Consider the following 17,995-nt stretch of genomic DNA (forward strand, 5'->3'; position numbering starts at 1 on the left):
CCAAACCTGACTATACTATATTATTCTCTGAAACCTTTGGTAAGAGAAGAAACTATAATCATGCATATGTATAAGTCATAATATAATACATTATTTAAAACTTTCATATCATGCAGGATTAGCTGACCTTTAGCAACAAAATGGTATAAATAGAAAATCCAAGCTTTCTATTTTGACCCATGTGAGAGAGGCTGCTAAATTTAATTAGAGCTGTATGTGAAAGAATGGTATTAAACCTGGGGGGAAAAAGAGTGATTTAAGCACCTCTTTCTCAGCCGTTTTAACCTGGCACACATCAAAAACGCAGCAATGTTTTTCTCCTTGAGTAATTATTCAGTTCAAATAGCATATATTTCCTCCCGGCGGAGGGAGGTTATTCTGAATGGATGTTGCAGCAGCATAATGGACCTCAGATGGCTGTTTCCTTGACAACGCGGGGAGGGTGTGTGGAGAGAGAGGTATAAAAGCACATGCAGCTCCTCGCTGAGGCTCACTCTGAGGTAAATACACTCACTGTCAACACAGAGGGGGCCCTGATTCATTCTCCCTTCCTATCTCAGAACACAGTCTGAGGCTCACCTCCAGAAGTTACCGTCAAGCATGATGAGACCTAAGGATCTGCGCCAGGGCTCTGGCACCAAGACCTTCCTGGACGCTATGCACGATGGCAAAGTGCACCTGGCGCGCTTCGTCCTGGATGCGCTGGACAACCGCATAATCAACTCCAAGACGGAAAATGGCCGTACCCCTTTGATGTTCGCCGTTTGCCTGCAGGACCCCGGGGGCAGGGCCAAGTTTACCCGCCTGCTGCTGGAAAAAGGGGCCGACGTGAATTGCCAGGATGAGCACGGGCGTACCTCCTTGAGCCTGGCCTGTGAGCTGGGCCACCTGGACGTGGTCAAACTCCTGGTGCAGTTCAATGCCGACCCTGATGTATCTGACGCCTGGGGGAACAGCGCCCTGATGTACGCAGCCTACACCGGCCACAACCACGTGTTGGAGTTCCTGGTCAGGGCTTTCAAAAGAATGGGCCTGAGACTGGACCACACCAATCAGGCTGGCCACTCTGCCATCCAGGTGGCCAACTTCTTTGGGCACGACCACTGTGTCCAGGCCCTGAACTCTAGGAGGAGGGGGGTCGTGTCAGATGACCCACTAGGGGAGGTCGGATTTGGGATGGAGGCCGGGACAGAGCGGCAGCAGCCCAACAAGCTCCCCAGGCAGGTTCTGGAGAGGTTCTCTAAACAGTTCCAGAACCAGGATGAAGACCATCTCCCTGGTGTGTTCCAGAGACAGCTGAGGGTCGGGGACAGTAACAAACTGTGGGCGCGCATCAGATGCCAGAATCAGTCTCTAGATAGAAATCACCTTGAGAGGGCCCAGTCAGAAGAAGAACAGGATGACGTATTCACAGCCAAACAGATACAGAACCATAAGCTATGGGACATGAGGGGGGTTAAAACACTGAGCCATCACCCAGAGCCATGCCAGAAGGATGTCAGCAGACACAGAGGAATGAAACAGGAGGAGCCAGAGAGTATTCCACTCTGGGACAAAGCAAAGCCATTTAATCTGGACCTCCTGAGCAGCAGAAAGCAGTCCTATCAGGGTGATGTGTGTGACATGAGCCTATCAGGCAGTAAATTAAAGAGAGCCTCGCTGCAGGACGAGAGATCCCTGATAGCCAAGATTGAATGTCAAAAGAGCACCTGGGAGGTGACAAATGACACTGACAAAACCGTCACGGCACCAAAAGCACTTTTAATCTGCAAAAATAAATCTCAGAGAGCACCTGAGGCTCCCATCAGGGCGCCAAAAAATGATAATAATGACGTCGCTCAATCAAGCAGGAGAGGGAGTCAGAAGCGCGGCAGCCTCCCGCCGAACGGGCGACTCAACAAACTCCTCTTCCACAGAGCAGAGATGGAGCCGGAGAAGATTCCTGTCCGTCCACCGGGGTTCACCGGGCTGGGGACCAGATTACTGCGGCGATTCACTGCCCCCGAGTTCATGAGACTGGTAATTGACTGTTCCTCCGGTTCCTCACAGGGCAGAGGGAGGATGTCCCGGTCCGAGACTTTTCCCTTTTCACACACGCACCAGAGAGTTAACAGTCAGCCAAGCGTGGACAGCATTAGCGGGGTGAAGTGTGAATTTGAGAGCACTTCCCAAGTTGTCTCCCTGGAGTAACAGGGAAACCAATTGTTCAATTTGAAGAATTAGGAGAAGTTGATTTGATAAAGCACTTTAGATTCCACATGTTCAAGCAGTGTGGTAACTTATCTCCTTTTTTCTTAGATTGTAAAATAATGATAATCCTATAGCTCTAGCTAAACTCGTGTTTCTTCAGTCTAATGAACATAGCCCATTGCTTTGTCTGTCGATTCAGTCATGTGCTATATGCATCAATCGTAATGATGGCAGTGTCGCTTGTATTTGTCAAAAATAATGTTATATTATACTATTATACTATGGAATATGTAGCCTATATTCTAGGTAAGCCAGTCATGTATAATTATTTACAATGAATCATGATGTTAATATGCACAAGCTATGCTATATGACTTGTTATATATTTATTAAAATATAAAAAATGTGACAGAATTCTAATTTCTGCATTTGATATGATGTGTGTATGTGAGAGAGAGAGATGGGAGAGAGAGAGCTCAGAGAGAGAGAGAGAGATGGGAGAGAGAGAGCTAGGAGAGGGAGAGATACAACTGTGTGAAAGGGGGCATTAATTAAACATCAAACTGAATTGGAACAAAATTGCAGTGCTTAGATTATCAAGATCAAGAGTCAATATGCATTATTTATTGATTTTTAGAAAATGTAAATAATGTATAATTCTCTTTTTCATGAATGTCCTACATAGAAATACAAATACATGAAATATGTTGTGTCACTAGTAAGAATACAAAGACAATGTGCAATGTGTTCTCAGCTGGTGGACGTTCTTCAGCATCACATGCCAAGCCTGTGTGCTTTGTCTATTCAAACCAATGCAAATACTTCACACACACACACACACACACACACACACACACACACACACACACACACACACACACACACACACACACACACACACACACACACACACACACACACACACACACACACACACACACACACACACACGTTCAGTAGCAACACACACATCCTGTAGTTTCAAAAGTCAGTCACAACACAGTGGAAGGGATGTTTGAGGCAACACTAACACAGCATCCAAGCGTAAACACACACACACTTTCAAAATTAAGTAAAATTCATCCCATATAACTAACTATACAATGGCTCTGCAAGTAGTAAGTCCTAATATACAGTATCTGTATTTACATTATTTGTTCAACTGCTACGTTTCAAGTTGATAATCTAAAATTTAAACTTATTTGCAATTTCACATCTTAGGCTACAAACAGTTCACAACCCTTTTCGGAAAAGCAAAACAAAATGAATATTAAAAGGAATATGATTCATTGAGCCCAATAAAAACAAACAGCCAACCCTTCATCTACACATTTGTCATGGTGATGTTGGAGGAATGTCTCTCATGTCTTCTCTCAGCAGCACATTTTAAACATTCTGATCAGGCCAGGTGTGCCTTCATTTGGCCATGCAAATTGTTCACTGACAAGGTGCAAGGTTTCACTGAACTTCAGTCAGAGTCCCATACGGTTGTAGAGGTATGTAACATCACGCTTCTCTCCAAGTCATGAGCTACCTATAGCACAATAGCACAAGCTGAAAATACACAACTAATATCCAAACACTACGATGGGAAACTGCTCAATTACGGTAAAGGTTCACAATAAGGCTACAGTTTACAGTTCCCTTGGATTTCAAGTTTGATATAATGCACCAATGCTAGATTGGTGTTATGTCGAGAGGAATTCCATTGGATGTCGTCTATCACAGGTAGGACCAGACGTTGTTGAGATGAGTGAGGATTACTGTTTGTTTGCATGCTGCCGTAACACTACGCCAACTCACTGCTAAAGTGCTTCTTAGATTTGCAGGCCCAGGCTGTGTCACTGTCTACCACGCCTACCGGCCTGCTTGCATGAGCTCTGTAGCAGCACCAGGCTCTCTGGGTCTGCTCTCTGGTGCTGCTCCCTCACTGGGATGGGTGCTGGCCGGGTTGGGCCTGTGCAGGTCACACTCAGGGTACAGTAGTAATCAGAGATCAGAGTCCATCAAGGGGGGGAGAATCAGCAGCGGGACATGCGCTTGCGGTACTGTTCCACCAGGGGCACCAGGCACTGCGAGGAGCCGCTCTGTAGGAGGAAGGGGTGTTCTAGCAGGTCTGTGGCGCTGGCCCGCTCCACTGGGTCTCGGATCAACATACGGTCCAGGAAGTCCTTCAACACCGGGGAGACCTACACAAAGTGTAAAGTCCAAGTTAATTCAGCAGACATGTTGAAATAGAGAAAAGGTGTGTATCTCTCCATGTATGTATTCTTTTATTTTTTAAATATTTTTTTACCCCCCTTTTTCATAATTTCGTGATTACGATCTTGTCTCATCACTGCAACTCCCCAACGAGCTCAGAAGAGGTGAAGGTCGAGTCATGCATCCTCCAAAACATGACCCGCCAAACCGCGCTTCTTAACACCCGCTTGCTTAACCCGGAAGCCAGCTGCACCAATGTGTCGGAGGTAACACTGTTCAATTGATGATCAAAGTCAGCCTGCAGGCGCCCGGCCCGCCACAAGGAGTTGCTAGAGCACAATGAGCCAAATAAAGCCCCCCCGGCCAAACCCTCCCCTAACCCGGACGCCGCCCTATGGGACTTCCAGTCACGGCCGGCAATGACACAGCCTGGGATCGAACCCCAGGCTGTAGTGACGCAGCAACTTGGGCTGTAGACCGCTGCGCCACTTGGGTTGGCCCTCTATGTATATATTCTGTTTGACCTCTGACCTCTGTTGCGTTCCGTACAGTGGGAGCTGGCTCATCCCTCAGTCTTCTCATGGCTGCAACAGGGGTCTCACTGAAGTAGGGGGGCTCTCCATCCACCATCTCAACTACCATGATACCCAGAGACCACACATCTACCTGGCAGACACAACAAACCAGTATATTCTAACCTCACCTTCAGTCAGTGTTCACATGCACATGAATACTGGACATCATGAGTATTTGTTTGGATACAGCTAGTATGTCATTAGTATGCAGTGATATACATGTACAGTTTGTTAGGATACAAAGTTGTTTTGAATATCTTCTTTCTCACCTCAGTGCTGTATGGTGATTTAGAGATGACCTCCGGAGCCATCCAGTAGGGTGTTCCCACTAAAGACTTCCTTTTGGGGATGTCTTTACTGATCTGAGCACAGAACCCAAAGTCGGACAGCTTGATCTATACAGGGACATTAAAATTAAATTATAAACAGGTGTGTTTTTCTCAACTGAATTAAAAATACTTATGAGAGAGAGACTTACCCTCCCATCCAGTGTTAGCAGTATGGAGTCACTCTTGATGTCCCTGTGGATAACCCCCTGGGAGTGAAGGTAGGCCAGGGCTTGCAGCACAGCCTCACAGACTGTGGCTATCTGCTCCTCACTCAGCCTGCATAGGAGAGTGACACTGATATATCAAATCAAATCAAACTTTATTTGTCACATGCGCCAAATACAACGGGTGTAGACCTTACCGTGAAATGCTTACTTACAAGCCCTTAACCAACAGTGCAGTTCAAGAAGAGTTAAGAAAATATTTACCAAATAGACTAAAGTAAAAAATAATACTAAAAAGTAACACAATAAGAATAACAATAACGAGACTATATACAGGGGCTACCGGTACCGAGTCAGTGTGCAGGGGTACAGGTTAGTTGAGGTAATTTGTACATGTAGGTAGGGGTGAAGTGACTATGCATTGATAATAAACAGCGAGTAGCAGCAGTGTACAAAAGGGGGGGTCAATGTAAATAGTCCAGTGGTGATTTTATTAATTGTTCAGCAGTCTTATGGCTTGGGGGTAGAAGCTGTTGAGGAGCCTTTGGTCCTAGACTTGGCGCTCCGTTACTGCTTGCTGTGCGGTAGCAGTCACACTTGGGTGACTGGAGTCTCTGACAATTTAATGGGCTTTCCTCTGACACCGCCTATTATATAGGTCCTGGATGGCAGGAACCTTGGCCCCAGTGATGTACTGGGCTGTACGCATTACCCTCTGTAGCGTCTTACGGTCAGATCTTGAGCAGTTGACATACCAGGTTGTGATGCAACCGGTCAGGATGCTCTCGATGGTGCAGCTGTGGAACCTTTTGAGGATCTGGGGACCCATGCCAAATCTTTTCAGTCTCCTGAGGGGGAAAAGGTTTTGTCGTGCCCTCTTCCCGACTGTCTTGGTATGTTTGGACCATGATAGTTCATTGGTGATGTGGACACCAAGGAACTTGAAACTATCGACCCGCTCCACTACAGCCCCATCAATGTTAATGGGGGCCTGTTCGGCCCACCTTTTCCTGTAGATCACGATCAGCTCTTTTGTCTTGCTTACATTGAGGGAGAGGTTGTTGTCCTGGCACCACACTGCCAGCCCTATAGGCCGTCTCGTCGTTGTCGGTGATCAGGCCTACCACTGTTGTGTCATCAGCAAACTTAATGATGGTGTTGGAGTTGTGTTTGGCCACGCAGTCGTGGGTGAACAGGGAGTACAGGAGGGGACTAAGTACACACCCCTGAGGGGCCCCAGTATTAAGGATCAGCATGGCAGATGTGTTGTTGCCTACTCTTACCACCTGGGGACGGCCCGTCAGGAAGTCCAGGATCCAGTTGCAGAGGGAGGTGTTTAGTCCCAGAGTCCTTAGCTTAGTGATGAGCTTCGTGGGCACTATGGTGTTGAACACTGAGCTGTAATCAATGAACAGCATTCTCACATAGGTGTTCCTTTTGTCCAGATGGGAAAGGGCAGTGTGGAGTGCGACTGAGATTGCGTCATCTGTGGATCTGTTGGGGCGGTATGCGAATTGGAGTGGGTGTAGGGTGTCCGGGAGAATGCTGTTGATGTGAGCCATGACCAGCCTTTCAAAGCACTTCATGGCTACCGATGTGATTGCTATGGGGCAGTAATCATTTAGGCAGGTTACCTTCGCTTCTCTGGGCACAGGGACTATGGTGGTCTGCTTGAAACATGTATATATTGCAGACTCAGTCAGGGAGAGGTTGAAAATGTCAGTGAAGACACTTGACAGTTGGTCCATGCATACTTTGAGTACACGTCCTGGTAATCCGTCTGGCCCAGCGGCTTTGTGAATGGTGACCTGTTTAAAGGTTTTGTTCAGATCGGCTACTGAGAGTGTTATCACACAATCATCAAGAAAAGCTGGTGCTCCCGTGCATGCTTCAGTGTTGCTTGCCTCGAAGCATGCATAAAAGGCATTTAGCTCGTCTGGTAGGCTCACGTCACTCGGCAGCTTGCGACTGGGTTTCCCTTTGTAGTATGTAATAGTTTTCAAACTCTGCCACATCCGACGTGTGTCAGAGCCGCTGTAGTAGGTTTCTATCTTAATCCTGTATTGACGCTTTGCTTGTTTGATGGTTTGTCTGAGGACATAGCAGGATTACTTATAAGCGTCCGGATTAGTCTCCCGCTCCTTGAAAGTGGCATCTCTAGCCTTTAGCTCAATGTGGATGTGGCCTGTAATCCATGGTTTCTGGTTGGGATATGTACGTCCGGTCAATATGGGGGGGACGTCGTCGATGCACTTATTGATGAAGCCGATGACTGAGGTGGTGTACTCCTCAATACCATTGGATGAATCCCGGAACATATTCCAGTCTGTGCTAGCAAAACAGTCCTGTACTGTAGTATCCGTGTCATCTGACCACTTCCATATTGAGCGAGTCACTGGTACTTCCTGCTTTAGTTTTTGCTTGTAAGCAGGAATCAGGAGGATAGAATTATGGTCAGATTTGCCAAATGGAGGGCGGGGGATACCTTTGTATGCATCTCTGTGTGTGGAGTAAAGGTGGTCTAGGATTATTTTCCTCTGGTTGCACATATGACATGCTGGTAAACATTTATTTAAGTTTGCCTGCATTAAAGTCCCAGGCCACTAGGAGCGCTGCTTCTGGGTGAGAATTTTCTTCTTTGCTTATGGCCTTATAGAGTTGGTTGAGAGCGGTCTTAGTGCCAGCTTTGTTCTGTGGTGGTAAATAGACAGCTATGAATAATATAGATGAGAACTCTCTTGGTAGATAGTGTGGTCTACAGCTTATCATAAGGTACTCTACCTCAGGCGAGCAATACCTCAAGACTTCTTTAACATTAGACATCGCACACCAGCTGATATTGACAAATAGACACACACCCCCACCCCTCGTTTTACCAGACGTAGCTTCTCTGTTCTGCCGGTGCATGGAAAATCCCACCAGCTCTATATTATTCATATTGTCGTTCAGCCACGTCTCGGTGACACATAAGATATTACAGTTTTTAATGTCTCGTTGGTAGGATAATCTTAATCGTAGGTCATCAATTTTATTTTCCAATGACTGCACGTTAGCAAGAAGAATGGATAGTAGTGGGAGTTTACTCGCTCGCCTATGGATTCTCAGAAGGCAGCCGATCTGCGGCCCCTTTTCCTGCGTCTTTTCTTCAAGCAAATTACAGGAATCTGGGCCTGTTCCAGTGAAAGCAGTATATCCTTGTCGTCAGACTCGTTAAAGGAAAAAGTTTATTCCAGTCCGCGGTGAGTAATCGCTGTTCTGATGTCCACAAGTTATTTTCGGTCATAAGAGATGGTTGCAGCAACAATAAGTAAAAAAATAAGTTACACAATACACAAAAAAACGAACAAAATAGCACAATTGTTTGGGAGAATGTATAACGTCAGCCATGTTCTTCGGCGCCATTTTTTCCCTGCACTGCAAAATGGCTGCTGTCACATCACCCAGGTGATGTATGGTGTTCTGAAAGGGTTCTTTGGCTGTCCCCATAGGATAACTCTTTTTGGTTCCAGGTAGAACCGTTTTGGGTTCCATGTAGAACCCTTTGTGGATAGGGTTCTACATGGAACCCAAAACATTTATATGTGGAACCAACAAGGTTTCTTTAAAAGGTTATCCTATGGGGACAGTCGAAGAACCCTATTAGGTAATAGATATAACCTTTTTTTCGAAGAGTGTAGTGGTGGGTGGTATATGAGAGGTTCAGACAACTACATGCATTCACAGTATCTCGTGTTTGCATTATAAAAATATAGCCTAGCTGATTTTGAACACTGAAGAACTGTGTTACAGAAACACCCCAGAAAAGAGTTATGGCTAATAGCTTTATTGATTGTTTAATACAACTTATTTGGGGTTGGATTGGAGTATGATGGAGGTATAATTTAGCAAATCTTGGGTACTGCTGACAAAACTGAAAATGACAGCCAATGTGATCTGGCCCATTTTTATATGTCAGTTGGAAATGCACTCAGTCCCCATGTCTCTAGGCTCTGAGGTCAACTCCTGTCTCTGTATTGTGAATGAGCCAACTTTCAGTTTGGAATTTAAAATACATTGACAGGTAGAGTTAAAATTCACTCACAATTCCTCATGTCTGATATCGCGTGAGCCATTTTCTTGCTTTTGTTTATGCATTTCTAGAGTATCTGATATACAGTACTGAACAGGATGAGAGCATATATAAAATTGTGTATTGGGACTAAATTCATTTCACCACATTTCATTTGAACATACACAACTCAAATTATGTTCAGATTATATTTTCCCATAGGAGGACAGTGTTTTGCTAAAGTGGCAGTGAGAATGAGTGACTGTGTGTAGTTGCCTGTCCACTCAACTAATTAGTACCACACTACCCCTTAATGGTGAAAATAGGTACTGAAGACATAACAAGAATTTTGCTCCATCCTTCTGTCACACATGTCCTTGAACTCTTGTCTCTTGAAAATGCCTATATTTGACATTATATTGACCCCTCAATAGAATTTGCCCCCTGTATGACAGCAGTTATTTCTGGATGTGTAGGTCAAGTCTGTGCAGTGTCTCCATACCTGGTTTCAGACACGATGTTGGTTAGTGCTCCACCCTGTAGGTACTCCATAATGACCCAGAGCTCCTCCTCCACCAGGGCACTCTTAAACATCTCCACCACGTTCCTGTGCTGGTAGTCCCTCATGATCACCACCTGGACAAACACATACAGTTGATAACAGAGGTGTCATGTAACGTACCTGATGATTTCGAGAGGGTACTCATGGGAAAAAAAGGTTATTTGGGTATTATTGTCAGGGAAACAGTTTTTAATTTAAAAAAATATATATTATTTCACCTTTATTTAACCAGGTAGGCCAGTTGAGAACAAGTTCTCATTTACAACTGCGACCTGGCCAAGATAAAGCAAAGCAGTGTGACACAAACAACAACACAGAGTTACACATGGAATAAACAAACGTACAGTCAATAACACAATAGAAAAAAAGTCTATATACCGTGTGTGCAAATGAAGTGAGGAGGTAAGGCAATAAATAGGCCATAGTAGCGAAGTAATTACAATTTAGCAAATTAACACTGTAGTGATAGATGTGCAGATTATGATGAGCAAGTAGAAATACTGTTGTGCAAAAGAGCAAAAAAGTAAATAAAAACAATATGGGGATGAGGTAGGTATATTGGATGGGCTATTTACAGATGGGCTGTGTACAGCTGCTGCGATCGGTTAGCTGCTCAGATAGCTGATGTTTAAAGTTAGTGAGGGAGATATAAGTCTCCAACTTCAGCGATTTTTGCAATTTGTTCCAGTCATTGGCAGCAGAGAACTGGAAGGAAAGGCGGCCAAACGGGGTGTTGGCTTTGGGGATGACCAGTGAGATATACCTGCTACGGGTGGGTGTTGTTATCGTGACCATTGAGCTGAGATAAGGTGGAGATTTACCTAGCAAAGACTTATAGATGACCTGGAGCCAGTGGGTCTGGCGAAGAATATGTAGCGAGGGCCAGCCAACGAGAGCATACAGGTCGCTGTGGTGGGTTGTATATGGGGCTTTGGTGACAAAACGGATGGCACTGTAATAGACTGCATCCAGTTTGCTGAGTAGAGTGTTGGAGGCTATTTTGTAAATGACATCGCCGAAGTCAAGGATCAGTAGGATAGTCCATTTTATGAGGGTATGTTTGGCAGCGTGAGTGAAGGAGGCTTTGTTGCGAAATAGGAAGCCAATTCTGGATTTAATTTTGGATTGGAGAGTCTGGAAGGAGAGTTTACAGTCTAGCCAGACACCTTGGTATTTGTAGTTGTCCACATATTCTAAGTCAAAACCGTCCAGAGTAGTGATGCTAGTCGGGTGGGCGGGTGTGGGCAGTGATCGGTTGAAAAGCATGCATTTAGTTTTACTAGCGTTTAAGAGCAGTTGGAGGCCACGGAAGGAGTGTTGTATGGCATTGAAGCTCGTTTGGAGGTTTGTTAACACAGTGTCCACAGAAGGGTATTAAACGATATCACAACCACCATCGATAAAAGACAGCACAGTACTGTCTTTTATCGATGGTGGTTGTGATATCGTTTAATACCTTGAGCGTGGCTGAGGTGCACCCGTGACCGGCTCGAAAACCGGATTGCACAGATGAGAAGGTACGGTGGGATTCAAAATGGTCAGTGATCTGTTTATTAACTTGGCTTTAGAAGACTTTAGAAATGCAGGGAAGGATGGATATAGGTCTGTAACAGTTTGGGTCTAGTGTCCCCCCTTTGAAGAGGGGAATGACCGAGGCAGCTTTCCAATCTTTAGGGCAGCTGGGAGGAGGTGCTTTTATTCTCCATGGACTTTACAGTGTCCCAAAACAGTGACTACATGTTATCTATCTCTACGCTAGAACTAGATGGATCTAAGGGGGCATTTGACCCAGCAGATTCAATGTATTTTATAGTATTTAAAATGCATAAACATGTTAAACCCGACATCAAATACATAACATCTGGGCTCTGTTATATGATGTATGCCAGCATGATTTATTGGTGATTCGGGTGGTGTTTTGAGTGGGGTCATTGAGGATAGTGTTGACTGGAGGTCGTCATACCTCGTTGAAAAGCAGCTCCCTACGTTGTTGTCTCCGCAGGTCCATCATCTTCACGGCCACCTGCCTGCCGCTGTGTTTCTCCCGAGCGATACACACCACCCCTGTGGACCCTTCTCCAATCTTCACAAAGTTCTCCAGGTACGACCGAGGGTCTCCCTTGTCCACCACCATGTTCAGGGCAGCCTTAAACTGTTTATGGGTCACCTTGGGGGGGTCTGGTGGTGGCCTCTGTGGGTGCTGAGGGGGTCTGAAGGCAGGGGAACATGTGCCCGGGGGGCTGGTGGCCAGGGAGCCGGTGGGGGAAGGCCGGGGCTGGGAAGGGCTGTCCTGCCCGGGGAAGGGAGCATTAGGGCAGCCTGAGTGTCTCAGAAAGGGGTCAGGGCCGTTGGGTCTCAGGCCCATGTTGGGAGACAGTCCCAGGGTGTAGCTGGCTGAGGAGCGTACCGTCCTGTGGGGTCTGATGCCACTCATGAAGGGACTACTGGTGGTGCTGGGTAGGAAGCCTGACTGGTGGTGCCTGAGAGCCGACTCTGCCTGGACGACAACAACAAAGAGAGAGAGAGAGAGAGAGAGAGAGAGAGAGAGAGGGGGTACCCTTGAGTACCCTTGAGATTATGCCAAACATAGCATCTCTCAATGTTTACAAGCACATTGAAGCAATAAAGTCACAAATCATATATTAGCATCCCGAAAATACCAACAGCATTAATTGAGCAATCAACTGTAGAATGCAGGAATGCAGGCTGTTATAAGATGTTTTACCTTAAAAAAAACTGTTTAAGAAGTAACTCACTGTCCATATTATGCAAAAGGAAGTTACAGTTTATACCACAGTTAGCTACTGGCCAATGTGAAATTGGTTGGGCACGCTTTTCATCCTGATGGGAAAATACTGCCCCCTAGCCCAGAGAGGTTAGCTACTGGCCAATGTGAAATTGGTTGGGCACGCTTTTCATCCTGATTTGAAAATACTGCCCCCTAACCCAGAGAAGTTAGCTACTGGCCAATGTGAAATTGGTTGACTACACTATATATACAAAGTATGTGGACATCCCTTTAAATTAGTGGACTCTGCAATTTCAGCCACACCTGTTGGTGACAGGGGTATACAATCGAGCACACAGCCATGCCATCTCCATAGATGAACATTAGCAGTAGAATGGCCTTAATGAAGAGCTCGGTAACTTTCAACGTGACACCGTCATAGGATGCCACCTTTCCAACCAATCAGTTCATTCAAATTTCTGCTCTGCTTGAGTTGCCCCTGTCAACTGTAGGTGCTTTTATTGTGAAGTGGAAACGTCTAGGAGCAGCAATGGCTCAGCCACAAAGCGGTAGGCCACACAAGCTCACAGAATGGGACCGCCGAGTGATGAAGCGCGTAAAAATTGTCGGTCCTCAGTTGCAACACTCACAACTAAGTTCCAAACTGTCTCTGGAAGCAACTTCAGCACAATAAGTGTTCGTCGGGAGCTTCATGAAATGGGTTTTTCATGGCCGAGCAGCCGTACACAAGCCTAAGATCACCATGCGCAATGCCAAGAGTCGGCTGGACTGGTGTATAGCTCTCCGCCATTGGACTCTGGAGCAGTGGAAACGCGTTCTCTGGAGTGTTGAATCACGCTTCACCATCTGGCAGTCAAAAGGATGAATCTGGGTTTTACAGATGCCAGGAGAATGCTACCTGCCCCAATGCATAGTGCTAAGTGTAAAGTTTGGTGGAGGAAGAATAATGGTCTGGGGATGTTTTTCATGGTTCGGGCTAAGCCCCTTAGGTCCAGGGAAGGGAAATCTTAACGCTACAGCATACAATGACATTCAAGACGATTCTGTGCTTCCAACTTTGTGGCAACAGTTTGGGGAAGTCCCTTTCCTGTTTCAGCATGACAATGCCCCTGTGCACAAAGTGAGGTCCATATAGAAATGGTTAGTCGAGATCGGGGTGGAAGAGCTTGACTGGCCTGCACAGAACCCTGACCTCAACCCCATCAAACACCTTTGGGATGAATTGGAACGCCGACTGCGAGCCAGGCCTAATTGCCCAACATCAGTGCCTGACCTCACTAATGCTCTTGTGGTTGAATGGAAGCAAGTCCCCGCAGCAATGTTCCAACATCTAGTGGAAAGCCTTCCCAGAAGAGTGGAGGCTGTTATAGCAGCAAACGGGCTGGCCTATGACAATGTCCATCTAAAATATAGATGAGAGATTATGATTAAGTGATATGCTCACCTTCAGGTCGTAGGAGCCAGGGCTGTTGTGGGAGTGGATGTAGAGGTTGGTGCTGTACTCCGGAGGGGGGTGATCCCCATGGTCGGTATGCTGGACAGCCATGGCTGGGCTGTAGAAGAACGAGATGGGCCTCTGTTTTTGTGGCATAACCCTGGGCACCTGGAAGTCTCTCTTAACCATCAGTGTCTCTGTGGGGCTACCCACCTTACAGCTGATATAAGCCCCCTTAATAGGCACCTGCATTGGCTGGGATGGAGCCAGGGGTCCCTCCAGAGAGCTGATGCTCACTTCATAGGTGGACTTGGCCCTGGGGAGAACTCCGTTCGGCTGTAGGGTGATACTCGTCCCACTCTCACTGTGGATGTTATGAGCCCTGTCTCTCCACTGATGCTGCTCCAGCTCATCTTCTCCCAGGTTTTCGTACTGGTAGGTGTCCCCCTCCTTCACCTCCCCCAGCCTGCCCAGGGACTGGGCCCTTTTCCTAGCTGAAGGGCTGCTCTTACTCAGGGAGTTGGAGCTGGTCACGGACAACCTGCTCATGTCGGAGATCATGGTTGAGATGTAGTCTCCATGACCGATCATACTCCCACGCACGATGGTCTGAAAGGAAAGCAGTAATGTTCAGCCGACCTGGAATGATTGTAACATACTGCACACAGGCACTTCTATTTTGCAACGTGGCTTGTATAAAAACTGTAATAACGTATAGATTCTTTCTGAAGAGTGAAATCTCAAGCAGCACACATCGCAGTGGCGTAGAAAAAGAGCATTACCTTGCCCTGACAGAACAAGATGACACAGACTTAAAAAATGTGTTGGGCAAAGGGCCTTCCAGTTGAACCTATTAGAGAAAAGGCTAACTGGCTGATTACTCAATCTCTGGTTAAAGTAAAGTTCTGTTCATCATCACAAGAGTCTCCTATGTTTCTCTGTCTTTGGAATGGTGCTCTGGTCAGCTCTCACAGCTGCACAGGTAACTTAGCCAAACTAATTAACATCCCACTGCAAACTCTTTACAAATGACAAAATTGAGAATTATTGTACAAATGTCTCAAATGTAATAATTATTTTTGTAACCTCTCCAACCTTTGCCTCTGCCGTAAACGCTACATTATTTACAGAACACAAGTCTCCCCTGTACTACCAATTCAAGCCTGATGATCCTGATAAAACCATGACCTTGCTTCAGAAGCTGACACTGGGATTTTGAAATGCAAAACTGAAATTTATCCAATGGTGGTAATGAAAATGTGTTGTGTTTTTATAAGGGGCGTATTGGCATGAGTATTCAGCCTAGTGCAAAAGCCTTAGATTTGCAGGCTTTTTCGCTCACTGGCATTTCCACTGCTGTACCTGCACTTTCAATCCCTCAGCCATGGATCGTTATTATTTTCCTGCATGGAGTAATAAATCTTGGAGAGTCAATGTGCACAGCAGGGTCATTAGCTGAACCCCGTGATAGATAAGAAAGCAATATGACAGGGAGAACAGCAAGTGTTGTCAACCCCACTGCCATCACTGGACTAGGGAAACTTTAGACTACAAAAGCAGGGTAACTCTGCTGGACTAGGGAAACTTTAGACTACAAAAGCAGGGTAACTCTGCTGGACTAGGGAAACTTTAGACTACAAAAGCAGGATAACTCTGCTGGACTAGGGAAACTTTAGACTACAAAAGCAGGGTAACTCTGCTGGACTAGGGAAACTTTAGACTACAAAAGCAGGGTAACTGCTGAACTAGGGAAACTTTAGACTACAAAAGCAGGGTAACTCTGCTGAAGATCTAAAGGGCGTTATAGCCTCTGATAAAAACACTTTTGATGGAGGGTTTTGAGGCTTACTAAAACTGGAATATTCTCAGAAATAAAATCCTATACATTCTCAGCTCTTTTTGTCTGTTAGATAATACGTTCAGAGAAAAAAAACTCAGTGCAAACAGGAAAGTGAGCTGAGAATAAGGTCCAGTACCTTCTTTGGCTTGAGCTCCACGGAGGTGATCCGGGAGGGGTCCACCATAGGCTTGGGCCTACGGAGGTTCTCTATCAGACTGTGCCATTGGGTTGGCAGGCCCACAAAGCAGCACCGCTTGGCGTCAAACGAGGTGTGCACCCGGTGCTCAAAGTTCTTTGGTGTTGAGATCTCTGGCCTCTTCTTTTTCTTCTTACGAAACATCGTCAGGTCCAGAAGACTGACAGCTTGCCAAACTCAAGACGGCCCTGCAAAGACAAGAAATACATACATTCAAGACATTATTTTTCTAAATTAGCAGCTACTGTTGTTCCCATTGATAAAGTCACTTACAGCTTCTTTAATCTATGAACAGTCAATTATCCATCAATTATCCATCAACGCCATGCTGGCGTTGCAAACACCATGCTCTACCAACTGAGCCACAGGGAAGGCCATCATCAGACACTTCCATTTGAAAACAAAATATAAGTGAATAAACTCCAATCTGTCTGTCTAAAAAATATTCTCTCCGTGATATGTCCATCTTCCAGACTGGCTTTCTGTCTGTCATTTGCTTTTGTGCTTTATAACCTGTCTTAGGGGGACAGGTTTGTAAGCCTGTGTGTAATGAAGGATATCTGGAAATTAAGGCTTATTCATTCTCTGTCTACCACCACAACCCCTAATGTCCCTATGCTGGAGTCTACCCAACATAACCCCTAACTTCTCTATGCTGGAGTCTACCCACCATAACCCCTAGTCCCTATGCTGGAGTCTACCCACCATAACCTCTAGTCCCTATGCTGGAGTCTACCACCATAACCTCTAGTCCCTATGCTGGAGTCTACCCACCATAACCTCTAGTCCCTATGCTGGAGTCTACCCACCATAACCTCTAGTCCCTATGCTGGAGTCTACCCACCATAACCTCTAGTCCCTATGCTGGAGTCTACCCACCATAACCCCTAGTCCCTATGCTGGAGTCTACCACCATAACATCTAACTTCTCTATGCTGGAGTCTACCACCATAACCTCTAACTTCTCTATGCTGGAGTCTACCACCATAACCTCTAGTCCCTATGCTGGAGTCTACCCACCACAACATCTAGTCCCTATGCTGGAATCTACCACCATAACCCCTAGTCCCTATGCTGGAGTCTACCACCATAACCCCTAATGTCCCTATGCTGGAGTCTACCACCATAACCTCTAGTCCCTATGCTGGAGTCTACCACCATAACCTCTAGTCCCTATGCTGGAGTCTACCCACCACAACCCCTAACTTCCCTATGCTGGAGTCTACCCACCATAACCTCTAGTCCCTATGCTGGAGTCTACCACCATAACCTCTAGTCCCTATGCTGGAGTCTTCCCACCGTAACCCCTAACTTCGCCAGGCTGGAATCTACCACCATAACCCCTAATGTCCCGATGCTGGAGTCTTCCCACCATAACCCCTAACTTCCCTATGCTGGAGTCTACCACCATAACCCCTAACTTCCCTATGCTGGAGTCAACCACCATAACCTCTAGTCCCTATGCTGGAGTCTACCACCATAACCTCTAGTCCCTATGCTGGAGTCTACCACCATAACCTCTAGTCCCTATGCTGGAGTCTACCACCATAACCTCTAGTCCCTATGCTGGAGTCTACCCACCATAACCCCTAGTCCCTATGGTGGAGTCTACCACCATAACCCCTAATGTCCCTATGCTGGAGTCTACCACCATAACCTCTAACTTCCCTATGCTGGAGTCTACCACCATAACCCCTCATGTCCT

The 17,995-nt window shown here is 46.1% G+C and overlaps 2 protein-coding genes across 2 annotated transcripts; one reads left to right on the forward strand and one right to left on the reverse strand.

Moving 5' to 3' along the window:
• Positions 1 to 507: 507 nt before the first annotated feature.
• ankrd63 (ankyrin repeat domain 63) lies at positions 508 to 2,567 on the forward strand. Its single transcript, XM_014168355.3, has one exon. The coding sequence runs from the start codon at positions 601 to 603 to the stop codon at positions 2,188 to 2,190; it is 1,590 nt and encodes a 529-aa protein (XP_014023830.2). The 5' UTR covers positions 508 to 600; the 3' UTR covers positions 2,191 to 2,567.
• Positions 2,568 to 2,798: 231 nt separating this feature from the next.
• LOC106581963 (serine/threonine-protein kinase PAK 6) lies at positions 2,799 to 16,469 on the reverse strand. Its single transcript, XM_014164590.3, has 8 exons — positions 16,231 to 16,469; positions 14,264 to 14,863; positions 12,034 to 12,567; positions 10,011 to 10,144; positions 5,446 to 5,572; positions 5,237 to 5,362; positions 4,924 to 5,058; positions 2,799 to 4,379 (listed from the first exon to the last, which is right to left on the reverse strand). The coding sequence occupies exons 1-8, from the start codon at positions 16,432 to 16,434 to the stop codon at positions 4,212 to 4,214; spliced, it is 2,028 nt and encodes a 675-aa protein (XP_014020065.1). The 5' UTR covers positions 16,435 to 16,469; the 3' UTR covers positions 2,799 to 4,211.
• Positions 16,470 to 17,995: the final 1,526 nt, after the last annotated feature.

This window comes from Salmo salar, chromosome 01 (genome assembly GCF_965601325.2).
Source record: "Salmo salar chromosome 01, fSalSal1, whole genome shotgun sequence".
NCBI classification, from domain to species: domain Eukaryota; kingdom Metazoa; phylum Chordata; class Actinopteri; order Salmoniformes; family Salmonidae; genus Salmo; species Salmo salar.